This window comes from Pyrus communis, chromosome 9, assembly GCF_963583255.1.
Source record: "Pyrus communis chromosome 9, drPyrComm1.1, whole genome shotgun sequence".
Lineage (NCBI taxonomy): Eukaryota > Viridiplantae > Streptophyta > Magnoliopsida > Rosales > Rosaceae > Pyrus > Pyrus communis.
In genome coordinates, this window is record NC_084811.1 from 20667641 (window position 1) to 20688514 (window position 20874).

The 20874-nt window shown below is 35.3% G+C and overlaps 2 protein-coding genes across 2 annotated transcripts; one reads left to right on the forward strand and one right to left on the reverse strand.

Moving 5' to 3' along the window:
* The first annotated feature begins 383 nt into the window (after positions 1-383).
* On the forward strand, positions 384-2323 carry LOC137744486 (uncharacterized). The gene is made up of 5 exons (XM_068484288.1): positions 384-469; positions 564-750; positions 1407-1768; positions 1994-2060; positions 2315-2323. Exons 1-5 carry the CDS (start codon positions 384-386, stop codon positions 2321-2323), a joined length of 711 nt encoding a protein of 236 aa, XP_068340389.1.
* Positions 2324-8140: 5817 nt separating this feature from the next.
* Positions 8141-19606, reverse strand: LOC137745074 (insulin-degrading enzyme-like 1, peroxisomal). Its single transcript, XM_068484947.1, has 25 exons — positions 19389-19606; positions 19193-19268; positions 18725-18792; positions 17920-18011; positions 17759-17832; positions 17630-17673; positions 17283-17334; positions 16476-16598; positions 16282-16394; positions 15969-16131; positions 15259-15351; positions 14956-15041; positions 14410-14496; positions 13684-13787; positions 13459-13561; positions 12959-13054; positions 12691-12880; positions 12494-12555; positions 12301-12405; positions 10921-11122; positions 10607-10815; positions 9637-9813; positions 9473-9559; positions 8939-9061; positions 8141-8794 (listed from the first exon to the last, which is right to left on the reverse strand). The coding sequence occupies exons 1-25, from the start codon at positions 19512-19514 to the stop codon at positions 8549-8551; spliced, it is 2901 nt and encodes a 966-aa protein (XP_068341048.1). The 5' UTR covers positions 19515-19606; the 3' UTR covers positions 8141-8548.
* Between the last annotated feature and the right edge of the window lie 1268 nt (positions 19607-20874).

Genomic DNA, 20874 nt, shown 5'->3' on the forward strand with positions numbered 1-20874 from the left:
ACTTGTGAATTTTATTAATTATTTAAAACTTAGCATTTGAACCTCATAAACTAAATATTTGCTAGAGAAATTAATAAAATTTCTAGGTAGAAAATAAAATTAAAAAAAAAAAACAGATCTGACGATGGGTCGGGTTATGCAATCATCGCAATTCCTAGTTAACACTTAACAGGCCCAATGAAAATTTGCGACAATCAAACAGGTCAGGTAGCCAGCTGGCTCTTCAACAAACTCCGAGGCCCGCAGGCTCATTACCCAAGGCAATCTCCTCTCCACGTGACCATCTTAAACGGTTTAGAGAGAGAAGGAAAAGGTTTTAGAGAGAGAAATTTTCAAATATAGGCAAAGAACCGCCAGTTTTCAGAGCTAGAGGGAGAGAAGCAATGGCTATGGCTACGGCTCCGTTTCCGTCTCCAACCGAACGCATAGTTGCTTCGGCTCTGCTTCTCCTCACCGCCACACCTCCAAAGTGATCCACGCTTTCAATTCGCTTCGTTTTAATCTGTGCGTTTCTGCGTTTCGATCGTTTTAAAATCTTCTGATTCATTTGCTTGAACTTGCAGGTTCTGTTTAGACGACTATCAGGAGCGAAGCAAGATCGAGAGTGGCAGAGGAAGCTCGGTTTCTGGCGATTCCACCAAGTCCTGCACTTCGTTGATCACTACCAGCGATATCTCAACGGATGAGATTCGAGCTTGTAAGATCAGGATCATGGCGCTTGCTGCTCTTCGTCGTCAGATGAATCTCAAGGTGATCTCTCTCTCTCTCTCTCTTTGTGATCAATGTTTTGAATTTTTAGGTGCTGTTTGGTTGATTTTGTTGTGATTTGTGAGCTTCTCTCTCTGTTTCTCTTCCAGTTTTTCAATTCGTAGTTTCTGTTTGGTTGAATTTGTGCATAACCTGAGCTCAATTCCAACTGTAGTTTTGAATTCGTGCATAATCCGATCCAAGTGGCCTTTTCAACTCTGAATTCCAACTGTGATTTCCGAGTTCGATTTTTCTCATCATTTTACTTGAATCTGCTCTCCTCTTACTGTGATCTCGGTTTTCTTCAATTTTTCTCTTCACAGTGAGATGAATCTCAGTTCAACCTGATCTTCTCTCTCTCTCTCTCTCTCTCTGTTTTTCTTCCAATTTTTTTGCACTCTGTTTGGCTGAGTTTCTGCATAATCCGATTGCCTTTTACACAAACATAATCTTGTTCTTAATCTTCTGTTTGGCTGTATTTTGGCAAGAAATCGGACTGTGATTTTTGTGTTCGTGAATTTGCTAGAATATCGTTTTCAGGAACGAAGATTGAGCTGATAATTAAGAAGTTTGATTATTTAATCTGGTTTTTAATTAATCTCTCTAATCAATTAGTATTTGCTTTCTTGTTTACATAATTTGAATTTTTTCCTAATCAGGTTGTTCGGAGAAGCCGCTCAAAGACTCAGACGACCTGGAAAACCGTCTCTGGATCGCCCAAAGCGACGGCGTCGTTCGGGTCTGAGACCACTGAGTCTTCGTGCGTGTCCACCACCTCCAGCGCGGCTTCCAGCGCGCGAAGCCGAAGCCAACACCACGTGTCGAGATCAGGATGGAGCAATATCAAGCTTGCGGCGGTCCGGGAGGATCCGATGAAACGGAGGCGGCTGACTTGGTCGTCCCACATGCGCCGGAAAGCCGAGGCCATTCTGAAGCTCTTGGCCGGCGCCGGCTGGCTCTCTGAAGTCAAGATCCGTCAGACCATCGGTGACAGTCCTGACACCAGCAAAGCGCTCAGAATGTTAGCATTCCATTTCTCTCTTTTAATTTTTGGAACTTTGCATGTGATATGCACGAATGGTTGAAACTTTTCGACCGTCCGATATAAACTCTGGAAAGACGCGGGAAGAGGATCTGACGTTTGAGTTAGAACGTAGAAAACAACATTACGTGGCGATACTTGATTGGCTACTCGTGGTGAAGAATATTGTTGACCAAAATAGATGGTGTCTTTCTGTTGCTGCAGGTTGTTGAAGCTTGAGAAGGTCAAAAGAGCAGGCTCTGGAGGCCGTCACAATCCTTACGTTTACTCGGTATATATATTTATAAGTTTGTTATTCAAGTGTTGCCAAATGAATTTAAATTTTAAACTTTGTTAATTAATTTATCTATCAATAATTTATATGGTTACGAACAAAAATATTTTCACTTTAACAAAAAATAAAATAAAAATTTCGACTATAAAAATATACTATTAGTATGATCAAAATTCAAGATTCTAATGGCTTCTTAAGTTCACTTAAATTTCATTTTCATATTAATTATGATTTATTGTTTTTATTTGCAGGTAGCATGAGAAGGTAGCTAGCTTGGTAGGTAGCTAAAGGAGACCCGGTTGAGGATGTACGGGTCGGGTCAGAAATAATGGGGTTTTAGCTATCAGATCCGGATCCGCTCCCTTGATTGGGTTGGGAAATTTTGGTATATGATGGATAGCTAAAGTTGCGAATATAATATATATTATAGGTGTGTATATAGTGACACCAGAAAATAAAATATAAAATTCTAAAGGTTAATTAGTTACTATAATGGTACGTTCTTTATATTAACGTGAGGTAAGTATTGGTTTGGCATTTAATCCGGTGTGAATGTAATGGCGAACCTGAACTTTGGCTTTGAAATGAATAACCAGAAACCTAATGCGTAAGCAAAGAATAAAGCACCAAATTAGGGCGGTGTTTTTGTTTTTTAAAAAGAGATCAGTTATAATCTATTTTTGCAAGAGTTGAAAAGACTCATAAAGACATTTCAGCGAGGTCCTAATTATTATTGTGTATTTCACTAACGTCAAGAATTGAACTCATGACCAATCGTACTATGAGTTTGGAATTTACACTAACCACCAAACCATCGCGTGATGGTTTCAAATTTGGATGGTTGAAGCAACCTTTATACATTTTTATTCACTAATACGTACCAATCCATTTTTCTTTAAAGAAACCGACAAGGTAATATTTTAATTAAAATGCTATAATTATATATTCTGTATGACATGATTGATGGATGGCTGGTGATTGTTCTTGAAATGAATCATAGTTCACGTGTCAAAGATAAAAATTGATAGTTTTTCTCTTCACTAATAAGTGAGAGGTATTAAGTTCGATTCTCATCAAATACGAATTTGAATTATATTATTGCTAGTTCAGTATGAGATTAAATCTGACCTTTTTCTTAGTATAGATAATATTGATTATTCAAAAAAAAAAAAAAAAAAAAAAAGAATGGATAGTCATCTGAAGAACCCTCAAGGAAATCCAACTAAGGGCTTATAAGAAGGGACTTTTCGGTATTTTCATGCCCTAAAGCGTTCTATACCACATAAGCGGCTGATGTTCTTCCGTTTCAGCACCGAGTCTTCGACTAAATGCGAATATTCAACGCGTAGCCCTGCAGAACACGACGCAGCATTCCTTGGACCAAAAATGAATTAACAAAATGAATGAGTCAAATCTTGGCCTAGAAAAAGTTACAAGGGTTATTTATTCTGGCATATTTTCATTTCAGGCATTCAACTCTGCTATATTTCAACTTTTCATTAATATGGTGGAATTCTATTTCATTCTCGTCATCACGTGGACACATCACCCTAAAAAACCATGCAATTTTTAATTTATAAATTTATATGTGAAGTGTGCAAGTCTAAATTTATATTATCACCTCACTTGATATCAAATTAAATGGTCATATTTAGCGCCCCTTAAATCTTTAAGTTAGTCAAAAATTCCACACTCTGCATAAGTAAGTAGCAAATCACAAGTTTTGACGTTTTAACTTTAATTGTCCAAATACGCTACTATCTTATAAACTAAAAATTTATTCTTTTTTAATAAATCGTAGAATTTGATTCTGTACCCCCACAGTTGGTTGTTGAAATCGGGCTAACCCACACCAAAATAATAGAATCTACCATGTTTTTTTTCTTAAATTTGTTTCTTTCGTAAGCTTTTTTAATATATCCACACCACCATTTGCCCTAAAAATTGAGTAAATTGATTCGTTGAAGCCTTTCACATAAGAAGAAATTAATGAAAATAAAAGGGCACCGCAACAATTGATAGAAAATTTGGGACCTTTGTATAAAACCATACAAATGGAAGGACAAAAGTACCGTAGGAAAGGCTATTAAAGGGACCAAGGTCGCCCCCTTCTTTGTATTGGGTTCTCTCTCTCCCATCTCTCTCTCTCTCTCTCTCTCTCTCTTTCTTTCTCTCTCTACGAAGAGAGCAAGAAAAAGATTGGCAGAGAGACATAAAAATCCAGAAAGATGGCGGCGAAGTGGGTGGAATTATTGGATACGGGGGTGAGAATAGCAGCAAGGTTTCACTCTCATTGCCCACAAACCGGACGGTTGTATTACCATCCTCCCTGCAGCTCCTCTACCTCCGATCAAGAGCACCATCATCTTCCACCCCAGAAGAAGCCCACCACCAATGGCAGATCAGTTGATGACGTCATCATGACCAGTTGCGGGGTCAAGGCGGCGGCGGCAGCTTATATGGAGACCAACACCACCAATGAGTTTTTGTTGTATTCTGTTTTGTGATAAGAAAGAAAGGAAAGAATGAAATATTAATCTGATTTTTCCCAATGAAATATTACAATATTTGTGGCAAATTTTATTTTCGATTCCATTTTTTTTTTTTTTTTTTTTACAAACCATAACATATTTTTCATTAAAATTATCTCAACGACGGGGAGGGACTTAAACTTTGGTGTTGAAAGAGAATAGCCAATTAAATATTTTAATTGTTTTTGTTTGAATGATGATCTTAGCATCCAGAATTGTATACAATCTGTTTTCTTAGAATTTTAGACTTTAACCCATGTTGGGTTTCTGTTGAAATCTGGAAGACAATTCTTTTATTCGACAAATTGTTTTAGCTCGGTAGAAACAAAATGATTTTCTTAAGAATTCGCTCACATACAAATAGAGAACGAAGCAACTAAAAGGATTGTTATAATATAATCCTCTTCTTTTATGGCGAATCAAGTACCACAGCCTGATAAAGAACCGTTCTGATTAGTTGATAGTTTTGTGAGAATTCCTATTAAAGGTTTCAATAACTTGAATTTGGTTTATAAATCTAAAAAATAGTGAGAATTCTGGAACTCTCTCAAAACGGTATTTGGTTTCTCTTGGCTTCATTGTTTTTTATTATCTTTTAAAGCATATTTCTATATTTATATGCTTTGGAGATTTTCTTCCTTTTTCTGCTTTTCAAAAGGAGTGATTGTTTGGGGTTGAATTCATGCTAGGGGTGTAGAGGATAATATGCTCTACCACTAAAACCTGAAAATTTGAAATGTTATAAAACTTGTAAACTACATAAAGAAATATGCTAAAATATGAATTTATAAATTGTAATTGTTGAACCGATCAAAATTACATACTGACGATAAGTGTTGATGTAGATGGATCAAATACTACAAAGGGATAACAATTGAAACTTGTAAATTTATTATTTCAGCCAATTTGCCAAATTAAAATTCACTTGTGATTATTTATTATTAGCAACATTTTTACAAACATTAGGAGAGAGGGATTGAATTTGGAATCTCGTTGTCGTCCATATTAGAAATGTAAATAGCAACGAAGAAGTAGATTTTTTTTTAGGCCAAATGAAACTTCGTTAAGAACGTTTTAGAAGTTACGTAAGATCTGCATGTCAAACGTGATTTTAGCATATTTTAATTAGAAAAAACCACATGGGAAATCCTTGTGGAACAAAGGTCATACATGCTGAAAGAAACACCACAACTACGCACTTATAATTCATCAGAAATATAGGATTACAATTCTTCAACTACGAAGGATCCATATCCAACCAGCATAAAGATAGCACTTATGAGAACTAAATCTTGTTAGACTAAACCCTAGTTCCCTATCCAGAATTGGTTTCACAGTTAACTTAGGAAGGTTAGAGTTTTAATTATACTATTCCTTGTGGACCAAGTTAAGTGATATTCCCGAATTTAACTTAGTGCAATTAAGGGATTTCTTGTGAGCTAAGAAAGCCTCGCAGACTTTGACAATACAGTCATAGGCTATTAGGGTTTCTAGTATAGTCCGTACTTGAGTTCCTTGCTCATCCTGCAATAATCATAAACCCTAAAGTCCCCAAACACTTCTCGTGATTAATTAGGTGCAGTAGTGGGGAGAAGATCTTGAGTTCTTTCTGTGCAGATTATCATCTCATTCATCATGTCGAGCTCTCGGCTTAGTGCACAGTTCCATTACAAGACAGTGTTTTCGGCATTCGACACCAATTTTCTCCGAGAATTGTAAAATGTAGGGAGAGAGCTGCACTTACATTGCAAAAAAGAAAACTTTTACAAAAAAATATGAAATTCTGTAGGGAAATGATAAACATATATATTTTTTTTTCTTTCTCTTCTTACATACTCTTATTCAATCATGTTCGTTATCTTTGTTTGATTTATTCAATCGGATGGTCAGAAATAAAGAAGAGCATGTGGAAAGCTAAAAAAACAATAGGTGAAAAGCAGATCCTTTTGCGATATCTTTGTAATCCCTACATATCTGATATATTTGCAGATGGTAATCCCAAAGAGTGGCTCCGGTAGCAAAAATTAACACATTTGCTCCGATGGAAAATATTAATATAAATTTGGGTTCTCATATCTCTAGCAGATTTATGGATTGCCCATTACGCTAATTTGACCACACGTTTTGAAGCGAAAGGGTGACGAGGTGAGTACCATGGTTGTGGGTATGTGGATGATGATGATGATGATGATGATGATGATGATGATGATGATGATGATGATGATGATGATGATGATGATAATAATAATAATAATAATAATAATAATAATAATAATAATAATAATAATAATAATAATAATAATAATCATCACGGGAAATGACTTTGTTGAAAAAACAGCACTTTGAAGGAACGTTGTAGTATTTTCTTGAAAATCGAAGCGTGTTGTAAAATTTATGGGAATTGAATTTCAGATGATTTAGCCATAGTTTGGTATTGAGGTGATTCTGAAAAAAAGTAGCTATAAAAAAAAGTTGGGAACTTTTTTATATTTGGTAAACATTCAGCTTCAGTTTTTTTTTTTTACAGTTTTGGGTGAAAAAAAGCCAAAAACACAAAGCTGCAAAACCCAGCTTTGAAAAACCAGTTTTTTTTCACATCTATTTTACATAAAAGTTTATCAAACACTATAATACTGTTTTTTTTTTTTTTTTCAAAAGCACTTTTACCAAAAAGTTTATCAAACACTTTGTTGCTTTATTTCATAGCTACTTATTCTCAAAGCACAGCAGAAACAGTTTTTTTTCAAAGCATAACAATACTAAACTAGCCCTTAATCAAAAGTAAAAAAGTAAGGACTAAAAATAGTGGTATTGTCAGATTTTGTTATTGTTGGATGATATAGTTTTTAACATTCATTAATCTTCCTTGTAGACTTTTGCACGTAAATGACTATATAAAGAGCATGCACTGTATGATCAAACAACATATAAGATCAAGAGTGAAAACAATAATACATATACCCCTTCCCTCTCTTTACTTGCATTGTATGATACACTTATGAAAATAAATAGTATGATACATTGCACCTATTCCACTTTTATCTCAAGCAAACGTTATCTCTCTCTTTCTCACTTTTACCTATTTATAACAAAGTGTCTATATTTCCACTAGATATATATATATTTTTAATCTCAATGTAAATATGTCGTGGGGAGTATTTTTGCTCACCATCATAACTATAGTGTATACTTACTATACATCTAATCATGTGCCACATGTTCTTTACCTAACATTAGTTAACTTCCTTATTAAATGTTACATTTTCAATTTTGAAAACAATTAGCAAAAATTAAGTAAAATAACACGTGATAGGTAACTAAGTGTATGGTGATGAGCAAACGTCATTTGTGCCAACCAACAGGGATCAATACCAGCGTCTTGTTGGACGTTTGCAACTCTTTTGAAAAACCTCGTGTGAAGGACAGAGAGAAATTTAATTGGGGGTGACGCATTGCTTCAACCTTTCGAACAAATACATCATCCTTCACTTAAGTGACTGTATCCCAAATATAAATATTACATACATGCCAAACTGCATATCTTAATCTCTTAATTAATTCATGAAATAAACAGATTATAAATGAAATAATACAAATATTGATAATTCAATGGTCACTCAACATCGATTACACAAATAAAACATTTTTAATGACAACGACAATGCCTTATTTTTTATATTTTTTATTTAGGTTGTGCTATCCAGACACCTGTTTTCACCTTCCACACACACCTTATAAATTTCTCTCATTTGATCTTCTTCAATTCATCCGATCCAATGAACGGAAATCAAGAGGTAAAAAAAAGTATGGATAACAACACCCTTTTACTTTTTACTTTTTTTCTGGTAAGTTACAAGGACAAATGTAGTTAGTTTTTCTGGTAAATACTGATACTGATAAGTTAGTTTTTCTGGTGTTCTTCTATAACTTTGTCCAGATATCTACTTCTCAAGTCTACAATTTCACATGATTTCCCTTGAATGAACCATAAAGAGGTTGTGACCTTCTGAAGCTGAATATATCGTCTATTTTGACGCAGCAAGGTTGCACCGGTGAGCTTGCATCTGTAGCGTACTCCGATGAATGTGAGTTCCCGTACACTCGTACGCTTAACGACCTCTTTTGAGGAGCCCCAACTTTTATATGCTCATTGAAAAAATCTATCAATTCTTGCTGTGTAAGCTGCCTCAGTGCTGCAATCTGTTTCAAGTTTCAACAATTTATGTAAATTGTAATCACAGGCACATTTATCTCAGGCATTTTTCTAATTCAATTGTACTGAAAAGAGTAAAATGAATCGATCACCTCGAATTGTATAAGTATCTTAAAACATTGAATTCATACCTCAGACTCTTTCCTATCAAACTTGAGTGTCCCATCTGAAATCTCCCTCCAATAAAATCCAGCTTCTTCCCTTAAATTCTTGTGCTTCTCAAGCTTCATGTCGATCAATGCATTTACGTTGCTCTACGTAGAAAACAGTTCCAACAGTTATTTATCATAAAATCTATCCCTTTGATGCTCCGAATTCTCATCTAAGTTTTACGACTAGGCTCACAATCATATATGACATCCTACATTAAACATTTTTAATTTTTGGGTTCGCATTTTATGTAGAAGTGATTGAATATTGATATTAAAAGTCATCTACCATCTGTAAATGGGGATACGAATCATCGCAAGAAAGACTGATGGAAGGGTGAAGATGATATGGATGAAGATAATAAAAGGCAGACAGACCAATGCAAGGTTAAAATGGTATTGCCGGACGTTTTAAGGAAGTCTAAATATTTTCCATACAGAACAGATTAAAGCTGCATAAAAGATGTAGTAAAACTAGAGGAACAGGAGTTAAGGATAAAGCCTAGTTGATCTCACCTTGAATTCGTCACTAGGCATGTCATAAAGTTTACTCTCGAACCCCTTGAGGAATTCCTCCACTCTCAAGTCAATATGTGCTGGATCCTGTTGAGATCAACATAACATACTGTGAAATAGGCGGACAACGCAACAGGGCAACAATAATAGAAGCATGCTTATACCTTCGCAGTGGATTGTATAACAAACTGCACCCCACGGATACCAGAATCATTCCTCTGCAAGAGGACCGTGATGTAACCAAGTTGCTCAACAGACCTAAGCTGGTGAAAGGCAGGCTGCTTTGCAATAAGAGCGAACAGCTGAAGTTTCACATTCAGCATAAAGTCATCCTGATGAACCTACACATATTAACATAATTGTGTTTAAAAATCAATGTTTTAAAGGGCGAGGGCGGAGCCAAGGCGTTTCATGGATAGCCTCACCTAGGCGATAGCCTTGAGACGTGAGGTGATACCTCATGGTACGTATAATTATTATAATATGTAACATACACACACACACACACACATATGATATACATATATACACAAAATATAATCCTTTATTAAACAATCAAGCAAGCATGCTGAGCAATCAAATATTTGACTATTATTATTATTTCTCTAATTCATATCAATTAAGTCATAATAAACTATTAGAAACTAAGAAACATAAAAGTAGCATGAATTTTATAAAAACCCCGCCCCAAAACAACGACGTTTTGGGTTTGGGCCCCTTTTTCATTTTTTTTTTTTTTTTTTTCCAAAAAACAAAAATTCAAATGCCCAGGTCAGGGGCGTCTTCTTCGTAGCAACCCCACCACCACCCCCACCACCACCCCCCCCCCCCCCCCCCCAACGGCGCCCGCCCCATCAACCGCCAAGCTGAATCTTAAAACTAGTTTTTGAAACACTGTTGAAAACAAAGACAAAACCTGTGCTGCAACTAAAAATTTACACATTTTAGAAGTTGTGCAGCTCTAATAATATTCAAATTTCCTGAAAATTTTCTGTACTGAGAAAAAATTGCTGGTTTAAAACATTTCAGTGGGAACTCTTACAAGGTTTTCTGAATTTTGAACAAGACCGTCTAAAATGAAATATTCCATCCAACAAAATCTAGTTTATTCCTTCTGTAAACAAATTTATGAACCTGGATGTAGTGGACAAGGGCAGAATTCTCGTCACTTGGATTAAGTCCTTCCACAGGGTAGAAGTAGCTCTTGCCCTTTTCAAGTTTCACAACTCTATTCGTCAAATGCTGGGATGGAAATAAAGTTTGGGAAATATGATTTGAGCCCTTAAAGAAAACATCTTCAATATGCTGGATCATTGACTCAGCCTCGTTCTTCTCAAGGTTTCCTGCAAAAGCATATAACTAACGTTGAATAACAATACAAAAATGAAAACTAAAATCAAGATAACAAGATATATCCTAAATTGTTTGAAGGAAACAAAAAAGGTAACCAGCTGTATAACACTCCACAAAGGCCCTCGAGAGCATCCAAGGGACAAACTTAGCAAGATCTTCAACTTGAAGGTGAGGAAGAGCTTCAAGTTCTTCCGTCCATGGACAAGTATGATCCTGTAGAATTAATGCGGAGTAGTTCATAGCCTGCTCATAAGGCTGTTGAAATTTCAAGTTTTGGTAATCCTTTATGAGCATTTCCTGATACAAACATTCAAAGGAAAATAACACAAGTAAGAAGCGGTTAAGCCAATGCAAACATTCAAAGGAATGAGTTCAGCAAAGGCATGACAAAAATAAAAAAGGGAACTTTAACGAAAAGCTCCCGGTACTGTTCACTTTAACGAAAAACCATATTTTTACACTAAAAAGTCAATCCTAGTATTATTCATTTTACTCTTTATTTTGTCCTTATCATTAAAACTCAAAGTTTTCAAGCCCATTTCATTAGTTTTCCTAATAAAAAAAGCTACAATTATCAAGTCTCAGAGCAATAGAAAAATGCAAGAAGAAAGTGCTCCTGAGGAAAACAGACTAAATGATAAAAATCACAAATTAATTATGTTCGGTCATGAAGATTAACAATAATAATGATGACAATGATGATGACGACGACGACGATGATGATGAAATCTAGGTTTGTACCTACAAGTTAGAATGTTCATAATAAGTGTATTATTTTGGGCCACAGTGTGATTGTAAATTTTGTGTAAAAGAGAAAAAAAGATTGATTGATCATGCAACCCAAAACCAATTGACCCCGGACACATAGAACATTCTACATTCTATAAACCAAGGTTTTGCAGTCCCATGTGAGATATACTCTCAACATGTCCCCTCACGTGTAGTGTGTTTGAGCCAAAAATGTGGATAATTTATATCGAGGAACATCGAAGCATGTGTGGCCATTGCGCCTGACACGGTGATTTCCTGGTTTTATGACATGATAGAACTAGAGCATCCCACCAACCAATAAAAATTGGACATGGATGGAGAGGCCGAAGACATTATATTTCTTAAGGGCAAGACTACACATTCTCAATATGAGATATACACGGCAAAGATTCTCTATGCCAACTTAGAAAATCTCCATGATCATGACAAGCTCTACTACAAGTTTAAGAGAGCAGGAGGGGAATCTTGGACATCCTAAAATAGCTAATACAGAGACTGTTCCAAAATTATTTCTGAAAATAAATAGGTAGATATGATCTGTCTCTTTTCAGAAATCTTGTTGGCGCTGCCGAAATTAAGATATGCAAAAATTATTAATCCAGTTACTCTTCTGCCGCTAATAGCTTATCAAAATGCTCATCTAGAACAATGTATTGAAACATTTAAAATATAACAGTTTTAGGTACAAGGAGCCTTAAGGTTACCTTGATGACTGCGAACCTATCAGCTTTCACTTTAAAGCTTGCAATCTTCTCAACTACAGTTTCCAGTAAAATTCTTAATTTGTGGTTATAGCCAACCAGAGTCACCTACACAAGAAAATAAAAGATCATTTACAGAAACAAAACAACAATCCAAAGAACCGGCTAGGAAGTTTCACATAGTCAGACACCATACCTGAAACCCACTATCTGTGTGGGTTATTCCGTAAAACAGTTCAGCAACCTGAGCATAGTAGGCTGACAAAAAAATAAAATAAAATAAAAAAATAAATAAGCTCTGGTTCAAGAAAATAACACCTTTGTTGTAAGCGAAGAACAAAATAGGCCACCATCAATGGAAGAAAGTAAGAAGCTGTAAGTACGGAATTTTACCATATTCATTCAAGTAATCCATCAACAGCTGAGTAAACATATTAGTTAGGACTTCTGTTTCAGGGGATTCACTTGCGTGGGGACAAGTGAAATCAATCTTAACGTAAGCCTTAGGAGTAAAGAACATTGTATCAGGCTTGTACCAAAGTGTTGAACACGGCGACTTTCTTAACAGAACTGGACAATTGGCCTGAAAAAAATGTCAATCGGATCAGAAGAATTTTTAAAGTTGTACTAACTTAGAGAGAGAATTTACCATTCATCACACCTTCTCATGATTATTCTTAAGCGACAAGTCAGTGGGGATGAACACATTATGGGCTGGTAAGTGCAGATTCTCATTTGGGGAAGATACTATCCATTCCTGCAATCAAATGTAAAGGTTTAGGGATCAAAGTGGTTTCCTCATATTCCGTTAACAAGATTCATTACTTCTCTAAACTTATGAAATTAACAAAAAAGCAACATACCTAATACATTCTTATCACCCCAAAAAAGAAATAAAACTGCTTAGCGCTACTGTATTCATCAATATATATTATATAAAAAGTGATTTACACCAATGAAAAATTTTCAAAGTGGTTTTCTCTTATCCCCTTTAAAATATACATAAAATCTCCAAAATGATGAGATTAACAAAAAAAAGTACCAAACCTTACGCATCCGTATCACCCCAAAATAAACTCCAACTTCTTAATTCTATTTTGTTCAATAAATATATATATATATGTATGTATATATTGATTTATGTAAGAATTCATAACCAACCTGAATCATTGAGCCACTAATTTTCTCAACGGAATAAGCAGTTCCATACCATGGCTCAGTCATGTTAGTATGACCTTCAAATTTTTTTGATTCCCAGAAAATTCTGTACAAAAAAAAGACCATTACTCCATAAATTTATGAGGAAACTTATTTCAATCGACAAGAAGGATTTGCTTGGAAAATAGTTACATAACTCTATAGAATCCAACTTAGTGATACACTTACCTGACATTGTTTGGAGAAAGCTTGTCAAGCACCATTTGGATAGTGTCTGGACTGAAGTTAGAAGGCAAGGATGATCTTACTAGCCAATCTCTTGGGGGATATTTCTGGATACGGATGTAAAAATGTCATGTGAATAAGAAGCAAGCAAGTGAACATTAATTACCGAACTAGAATAGTTCCTCCTGTCCAGAACTTCTTCAGAAACCAAAGAACTTTAACAATGTAAAACAAAACACTACAATAGCAGGAAACAAGCAGTCCCCCCAGACGGTACAATAATTACCTTATACGTACAAACAATACAATTATAACACAGGGCCATTAAGAATTAACAAACTTAAAAGTAGTAGCTCCATAATCCACATGAAGATAGAAAAACTGGAAATTTTTATATTCATTTGATACCGATGTACACAAAGCTGCCTAGAATCTTGCTCTATCCCAAAAGAAAACCACCTCAAATTTTCCGTAACAATTTTCTCCTCCTTTCCAACCAAACAACTTAGAAAATTTTCAACATACTACAATTCCACCATCAAAGGCACAATGTTCTCATTTGAATAAAGATGCATAATGGCAACAAAATATCAACCAATCTGAAAGAAAAGTTCAGGGACCAGAAATTAATTACAAACTACTCGAACACAAATTATAGAGGATACTACATTAAACACAATCCATTTCAGTATCCTTAAACAAAGCAAGACTAAACCAAGAGCCTAGTACCTGCATATTTGTCGAAATGCTGACAACATAATTAATAGGCTGCATTTTGTCCTGATAATGAAACTTCGTCTCGCAAACAGCACAAAGCTACAATAATCACAATTCCTTTCAGAGTCCTTGAGAAAGAATCAGTGAGACAAATTCCATACCAAATTTGAACATCGAAATTAACAAAATTCTATAATTCATTCCTCAAATCAAACTGCAGCAGTGTTTAAACTGTTTAGAAATAAAGAAATCAAGAGAACATGGTGATGAATCATATATGTACAACCAGTTCAACCCCTGGAGTCCTTGAGATGACACCAAAAACTCGGAAAAATCACCCTTAGACTTCTCTTTCTCTAAAGATGAAAAACAAATGTGAAGGATTGCACATCTCAGAATCAAGAAATAATATGAAACCATGACATATTAGCCATGTTATTGGTAACACTACGCACTGGTGATTCATACTGTGAAGGATACTACAGACGATCCTAGACACACAATACAGAGGAAGGTATCATGCACCAGTAATTCATAAACTAGAATGCACGCGCATACCTCATCAAAAATCCACTCGCAAACACCCGACTGCTGTAAGAGGGAAATGTATTTGAAAAGCAAACCTACTATGTCTTGCATGTGCTCTGCAAAATAATCAAAAGGATTATCACATTCTAGAAAACGACAAAACAAGTTAAAATAATGCCTCCCGACAAAAGAAAATGTTAGTAAGCATTTCAAGCCGTCTTAAAGATAAGTGAGAGACACTCATCCAAAATGAAATGAAGCCTAGAGGGAGGGGAGCAGAGGATGGGAGAAATAAGATTACCCAAAAATGGAAACACTAAAAAGTAAACTAACCATGACCCGCGTCCGTGAGATCCATATCTACTCTAAAGAAAGAAAAGACCAACGTTGAATCCGATTCCCCAGCAGACAAACCTGTTGCCCATCCTGCAATTTTTAGAACAAAAGAAAACTTGAAGTTAGATTAACCCAAGCACATTAACTTCATCCATCCAAAATTTCAGTTGTTTCACTCCTCTCCTCCCAAAATTTACAGGTGCATTTTTCTTCCCAAAATTTACAGTTGCGTTTTTCTTTTCTGTAATCTGATTATAAATGATTAGAGATGGCTAGATTAACCAACGAATTCACCATCAAATCGCCCAAGTATCGGTATGTCCGTACCGATACGGAACTCGGACGCTATTTCACTGAATCCGGCAACTACTTTCCATATCTACGTAAATCAATTGCATGATAACCAAACATTATAAATCATACCCAAGTACAATGCCAACCTTCATAATTCAGATAAAAAAAAAACAATTATGGAGTAAAATGATAAAGCATAGAGTGTGAAGTATAGGATGATAAACAGGAACTGTGAACAGTAGCTGCCACCCTGCCTAATTATAAATCATCTAACACAAAGAGGTAGTCTATGAAAGGCACTGAAATGAAAATTATGAAAAAAGTTGGCCTCTATTCTCAAGAGTTCCAAGTACAAATACCATCTGCTCAAAAACTCATTATCTGAAGCATGTAACAGATAATCCAAAACTCACCCAAAGCTTTCAAGACGGCAAACAAAGACCCCTCTGCTTCGTGGCCAATGAGATGACTAAGGTACCTACATGGCCCTTCCTTGTAATGATGAATTTCTGGAGCTATTGGCCACACAAGTCTCAGCTTATGACCCTCTTTGATTGGAACAGTTTTGACAAGAATCTGAAATAAACACACAAGAGAAACCCGAAAAGAATTATACATCTGAATATAAGACCTTTTAAAGGTTTTTTTTTTTTCCTTATCAGCAATTCTGTATGTCCTGAAAGCAAGTTCAACTCAGCATAAAAAGTTTAACAGAAGCATGTGTACCTGTAAATGTTCTGATGTGCAAGGCTCACCACCAAAATGAAGGCAGTTGCGGTCAATGTTTCTAATATCCTTAAACTTGTCCTCTACAGTGGCTTGAATTTTATCAAGGTTTTCTGAAATATCCATAGTGATAATTATTAACTTGACCACAGGGAAACTGAATCGGACCTTTATATGTGAATGTAACTACAAACCTTTTCCATAAATGACAAGATGCATGACATTAGCAGAATAATATTGTTCATAGAACTTAATAAGCTCATCTCTGGTATCCAATCCTTTTGCTTTTGGACGGACCTCCAAAGTTTCCCAATTCCCTGAACAAGTAAGAAAAGTAGGTACCATAAGAGACATGGCAGACAGTCTGAATAGACAGTGGTATTCTCGTAAGAAAAGTCTGTATTTTCCATAGTCCCACAAAACAGAAATGAAACTGAACATAATCGGCAAACAGCCAAAAGAAACAATATTTATAGAGAAGGGTCATTTCTTCCCAAGTATTAGTGACTGTAGGCAGTCCAATAAGAGAACTGTTTAGGCACATAAACTCACAACTTTTTCACTTGTAAGATAATGACATTTGTGATATAGTTTACAATAATTTAATCATCCTCTATTGCATTCACGAGTTTGATATTGAACTCAACAACAACACACAGCATGACTGAAATATTTCTTAGATACTTGAAAGCGATTGTTATATGTATCCAAGCATCACTAAGCAGCAAGAGCAATTCTAAGCAAAGGTTGTGCCCACGTCAAATGTGTTGGACTGTTGCAATGCTGTGAAAAACTTGAAGCAAACCCATAAAAACAGATAGACAGAAACTGAACATACAAATGGGGGTAAATTACAGAAGCATGTGAAGAGACTTCACCGATGCATAACCAGAGACTAAATCCTATCAGCTACAGAAAGCATATGCACATAAAAATGACCTGCTTCCTGTTTCATATGAACCTCGAGGCACATTTGGTTATAATCAACAGTTAATGCTGACCTGTACTAAATTTATGGTACGGATGGTCAGCCGCACTTAGATGTTTCTGGAGCTGTACAAAGACAAATCATGTAGAAAAAGGTTAGACACCTCTTGAAGACATAAATGAATTATGAAACTCAGCAACAATGTGCCCAGATACACTGGAATAAAACTATGCATAACACATATGATACTAGGACCATAATACTATAATAGTTCAACTGTTCAAGAACTATTTCAAAGATATACTTTTCTTCAACGAAACTAACCGCAGCCTGAATGTCAGTGATAGTTTTCCAATATTAGTAATATTCAAAGTATTGTAGTCATATAAAGACAGACTATGATCCAAAGGCGAGTCGTACCTGGTTCATTCTCCATGCATCAGACAACAGGTTTTTCTGATTCTCTGTACACCAGCCACACATTTGTCATTAACGGTCATTACAGTGAAAAATCAAGCATAAAAAATATATCAAAACAGAGCCGCCAACCAGAATCAACAGCTTTGATCTCCCTCATTGTAGCTTCAGCTGACATCAATGGTTTAATAAAGAACTGAGCAAATCTGAACAACAACTACATATCAACACTAGGTTCAACTCTTAGAATTGTAATGATGACGATAGCAGTTAACAGAAACAAAAGCATCAACCTGTCCAAACCCTCTTCAAAACCATCGGAATTGATGTCAAAATAATAGTTGGTGTGCTCAGAGGCTGTATAAGCATTTGTTCGCCCTCCATGCTGTGCATCAGAATATAAAACACATAGAGGTTGATAAGCAATCTTAGGACCCCTAATAAAAAAATATCTAGTGTACACTTAAATAGAATATGTTAAACATTATTTTCATGATAATGTACTTCCATCATAGTACCACAAAAACATATAATACTAGAAATTTTGCCTCTCTCGTATTGGACAGTCCCTGAGAATGGATTGGCGAACAACGCACCGGAACAAAACATATCTTACAGAATTTGGATAGATAGACGAAAGGAATAGGGGAGGAGCTAACTAGTCAATCAAAATCTCCAATCCGATTCATCAAACAACATTAACAAATGGTACAATATGGGAAACACCAATAGCACCTCAAAAAGCAATGACAATTGTGAAATCAGAAAACATAAAAGTGATAAGAACACCTGTTAGAATTCCCGAATTCCCAAAGAAGAAGCAAGTTAGGAATGATATTCAAGCTCGAAATAATTCTGAACTGTTATACAAGGCTTCTCCTTACAAAATGACACGTTTCTTAGTCGAGTCTTTGATATTTGCTTTTGTATCATTTTAACTTCCACTACTTTCCACAAAGTTTGACAATCAGAAACAGAAAGTGAAGGAGAATCGGAAACACAAAAATCCATTCCACTTTTTTTTTTTTTTTGATTGAGCACTCCTGCAGAAAGAAATTCAAAAATCCATGTGTAGCTATGAATTTTGGCAGAAAATACCTCGGTGATGTACTTCGAGTAACTATCCTCCAAAGGGTACTTTTCACTAGCATAAAACAGCATATGCTCTGCAACAAAACACATGCAGAATTCAGAAAGGAATGTCAAGAAACATCTTATTTTTCAACACCAATGCCATGAAAACTGATTAACAATAAGTCATCCAAATATGTACTAAACTCCTTCGGTGATCTATTCAACCAACCACAATTTTCATTTGACAATAAGAAATATCAAAAATCTATTCGATGCTAAAGAGACTGTCGTGTACCATGATTTGATTATCCACCGCTACCCCAAATGGCATCAGAATAAACTAGAGTGCCTTTTTTCAGTACTGAACGGTGTTTTTTTTATTTTTTTATTTTTTTTTTTTTATTTTTTTCGGTCAGCCGTGTAGCCGCCTTCTAGATTAGAATAATTTAAAATATGGTCTTATCAAAAGAATTAAAAAGGAATTAAAGTTACCAAGGAAATGGGCAAGGCCCTCCAGGCCATCAGGGTCGCTAAAAGCACCAACATTGACATCCATGGAAGCAGCACACTGAGAAAACATAATTTAAGCAAAAATTAATAAATTATATTAAAAAATAAAAACCAAAGATTATAAAATGTGAATATCAAGCGAATTGAATTGAGAAAGAGAAAATCAAAAGAAATATGCCTTGTCAGTATCAGGATCGCTGATGAGAAGGATTTCGAGGGAGTTCGGTAGGACAATCCTCCTGTACTCCCTCTTGTCCGTACGGGGTTTCACTATTTCCTCCACCTCTTCCTTCCCGATCGCCATTCTTAAATTGTCCTCGTCTTTCTCTCCAACCAAACAAGAAGAAACAAGAACACACCCGCTGCGATAGAAAAGACTTTCAGATTATGGTGAGTTGACTCTGTTTGGATAAAATAATGAAAATTGAAATCACGGGATTTATTTAAAAAGATTTATGAATTTTTTTTGTTTGTTTAACTTAAAAAAAAATAAAAATTTAATACAGAATTTGTTATTTTTAAACTCTCAATCATAGAAATTGAAAAATAACGCCTATTTATATTAAATTTAAACTTAGAAATTGGAGTCCCAATTCCAAGGGTTTTTTCCGCGCAGAAATTCTAAATTTCTATGTTTATGAATCCAAACAAGGAAATTAGTGCACGTCAATTTATAAATTTTGATTTTTATCTAAATTCTAAATATATTTCTCTCATCCAAATATAGTGTTAAGGAGTTGATTTTGATAAAACAGTAAATTCATATTGGGCTTTAAGTAAATTTTTTGTCCAAGGAGCTTGATGTATCGAGCCTCTTAAGTCAAGTTGTATGACAAATTAAGGCCCAATAACCTTAGGAGGCTAGCATTTTTTTTCATTAATCTTAAGATGTCTATATAATCTGATTTGGATGGTTGTATATGTGGCATTTTGTTTAGTTTGACCAATTGTCTATGATGATGTTTTTACTGAGCTGTGGTTTTGCACTCACCTCTTTATAGATCTGGTAGGTACCTCGCTAGAACCCTAAACCTTAAGCGAGAGTGAAGAATTGCCTCTGTATAATATTGTATAATTAATTAGGGTAATGAATATGGTCTCACCCCTTATATAATTTCACCTATGTATTATGTGGTGTGTAAGAACTAAATTTTCATTTTGGGAATTATGTGTAATACGTTTGGACTTAACGTTCAATACATACTTAGGTATTATTTTCTGTCACATTTCAGTTTTTGTCGTAAGTTATTAACTAGAATTGAGATGTGATTCATTCCCTAACTTGAAAGTTGAGTTTTCCTTTTTATTCAAGTTGGGGCGTGACACTATATAAGAGAGTTATAAGCTTAGTCTTATTCATCCTAAATAAGCTTAGACTTATTTAGGGCTTTGTGGAGGAAATTGGAGAAACATCAATCTCCCTTTTCCTTCTAATAGGCCGGCCATCAAGGCGTTATTTTGTTAGCACCAAATCTTCTCCTAGATCATCCATCTCCTTTTCAATCTCTCCTTGGCCTGAACATTTAAAGGTTCCATCGTGTTGAAACTTGAAAATTATATTCAACACTACAAGACAGAGCATAGAAGAAAGGATTGAAGGCCCTCACTGAGATGAATATTTTGTGAAAGCAAACAATGTTCTTCAAAGGTATAAAGTACTTTCA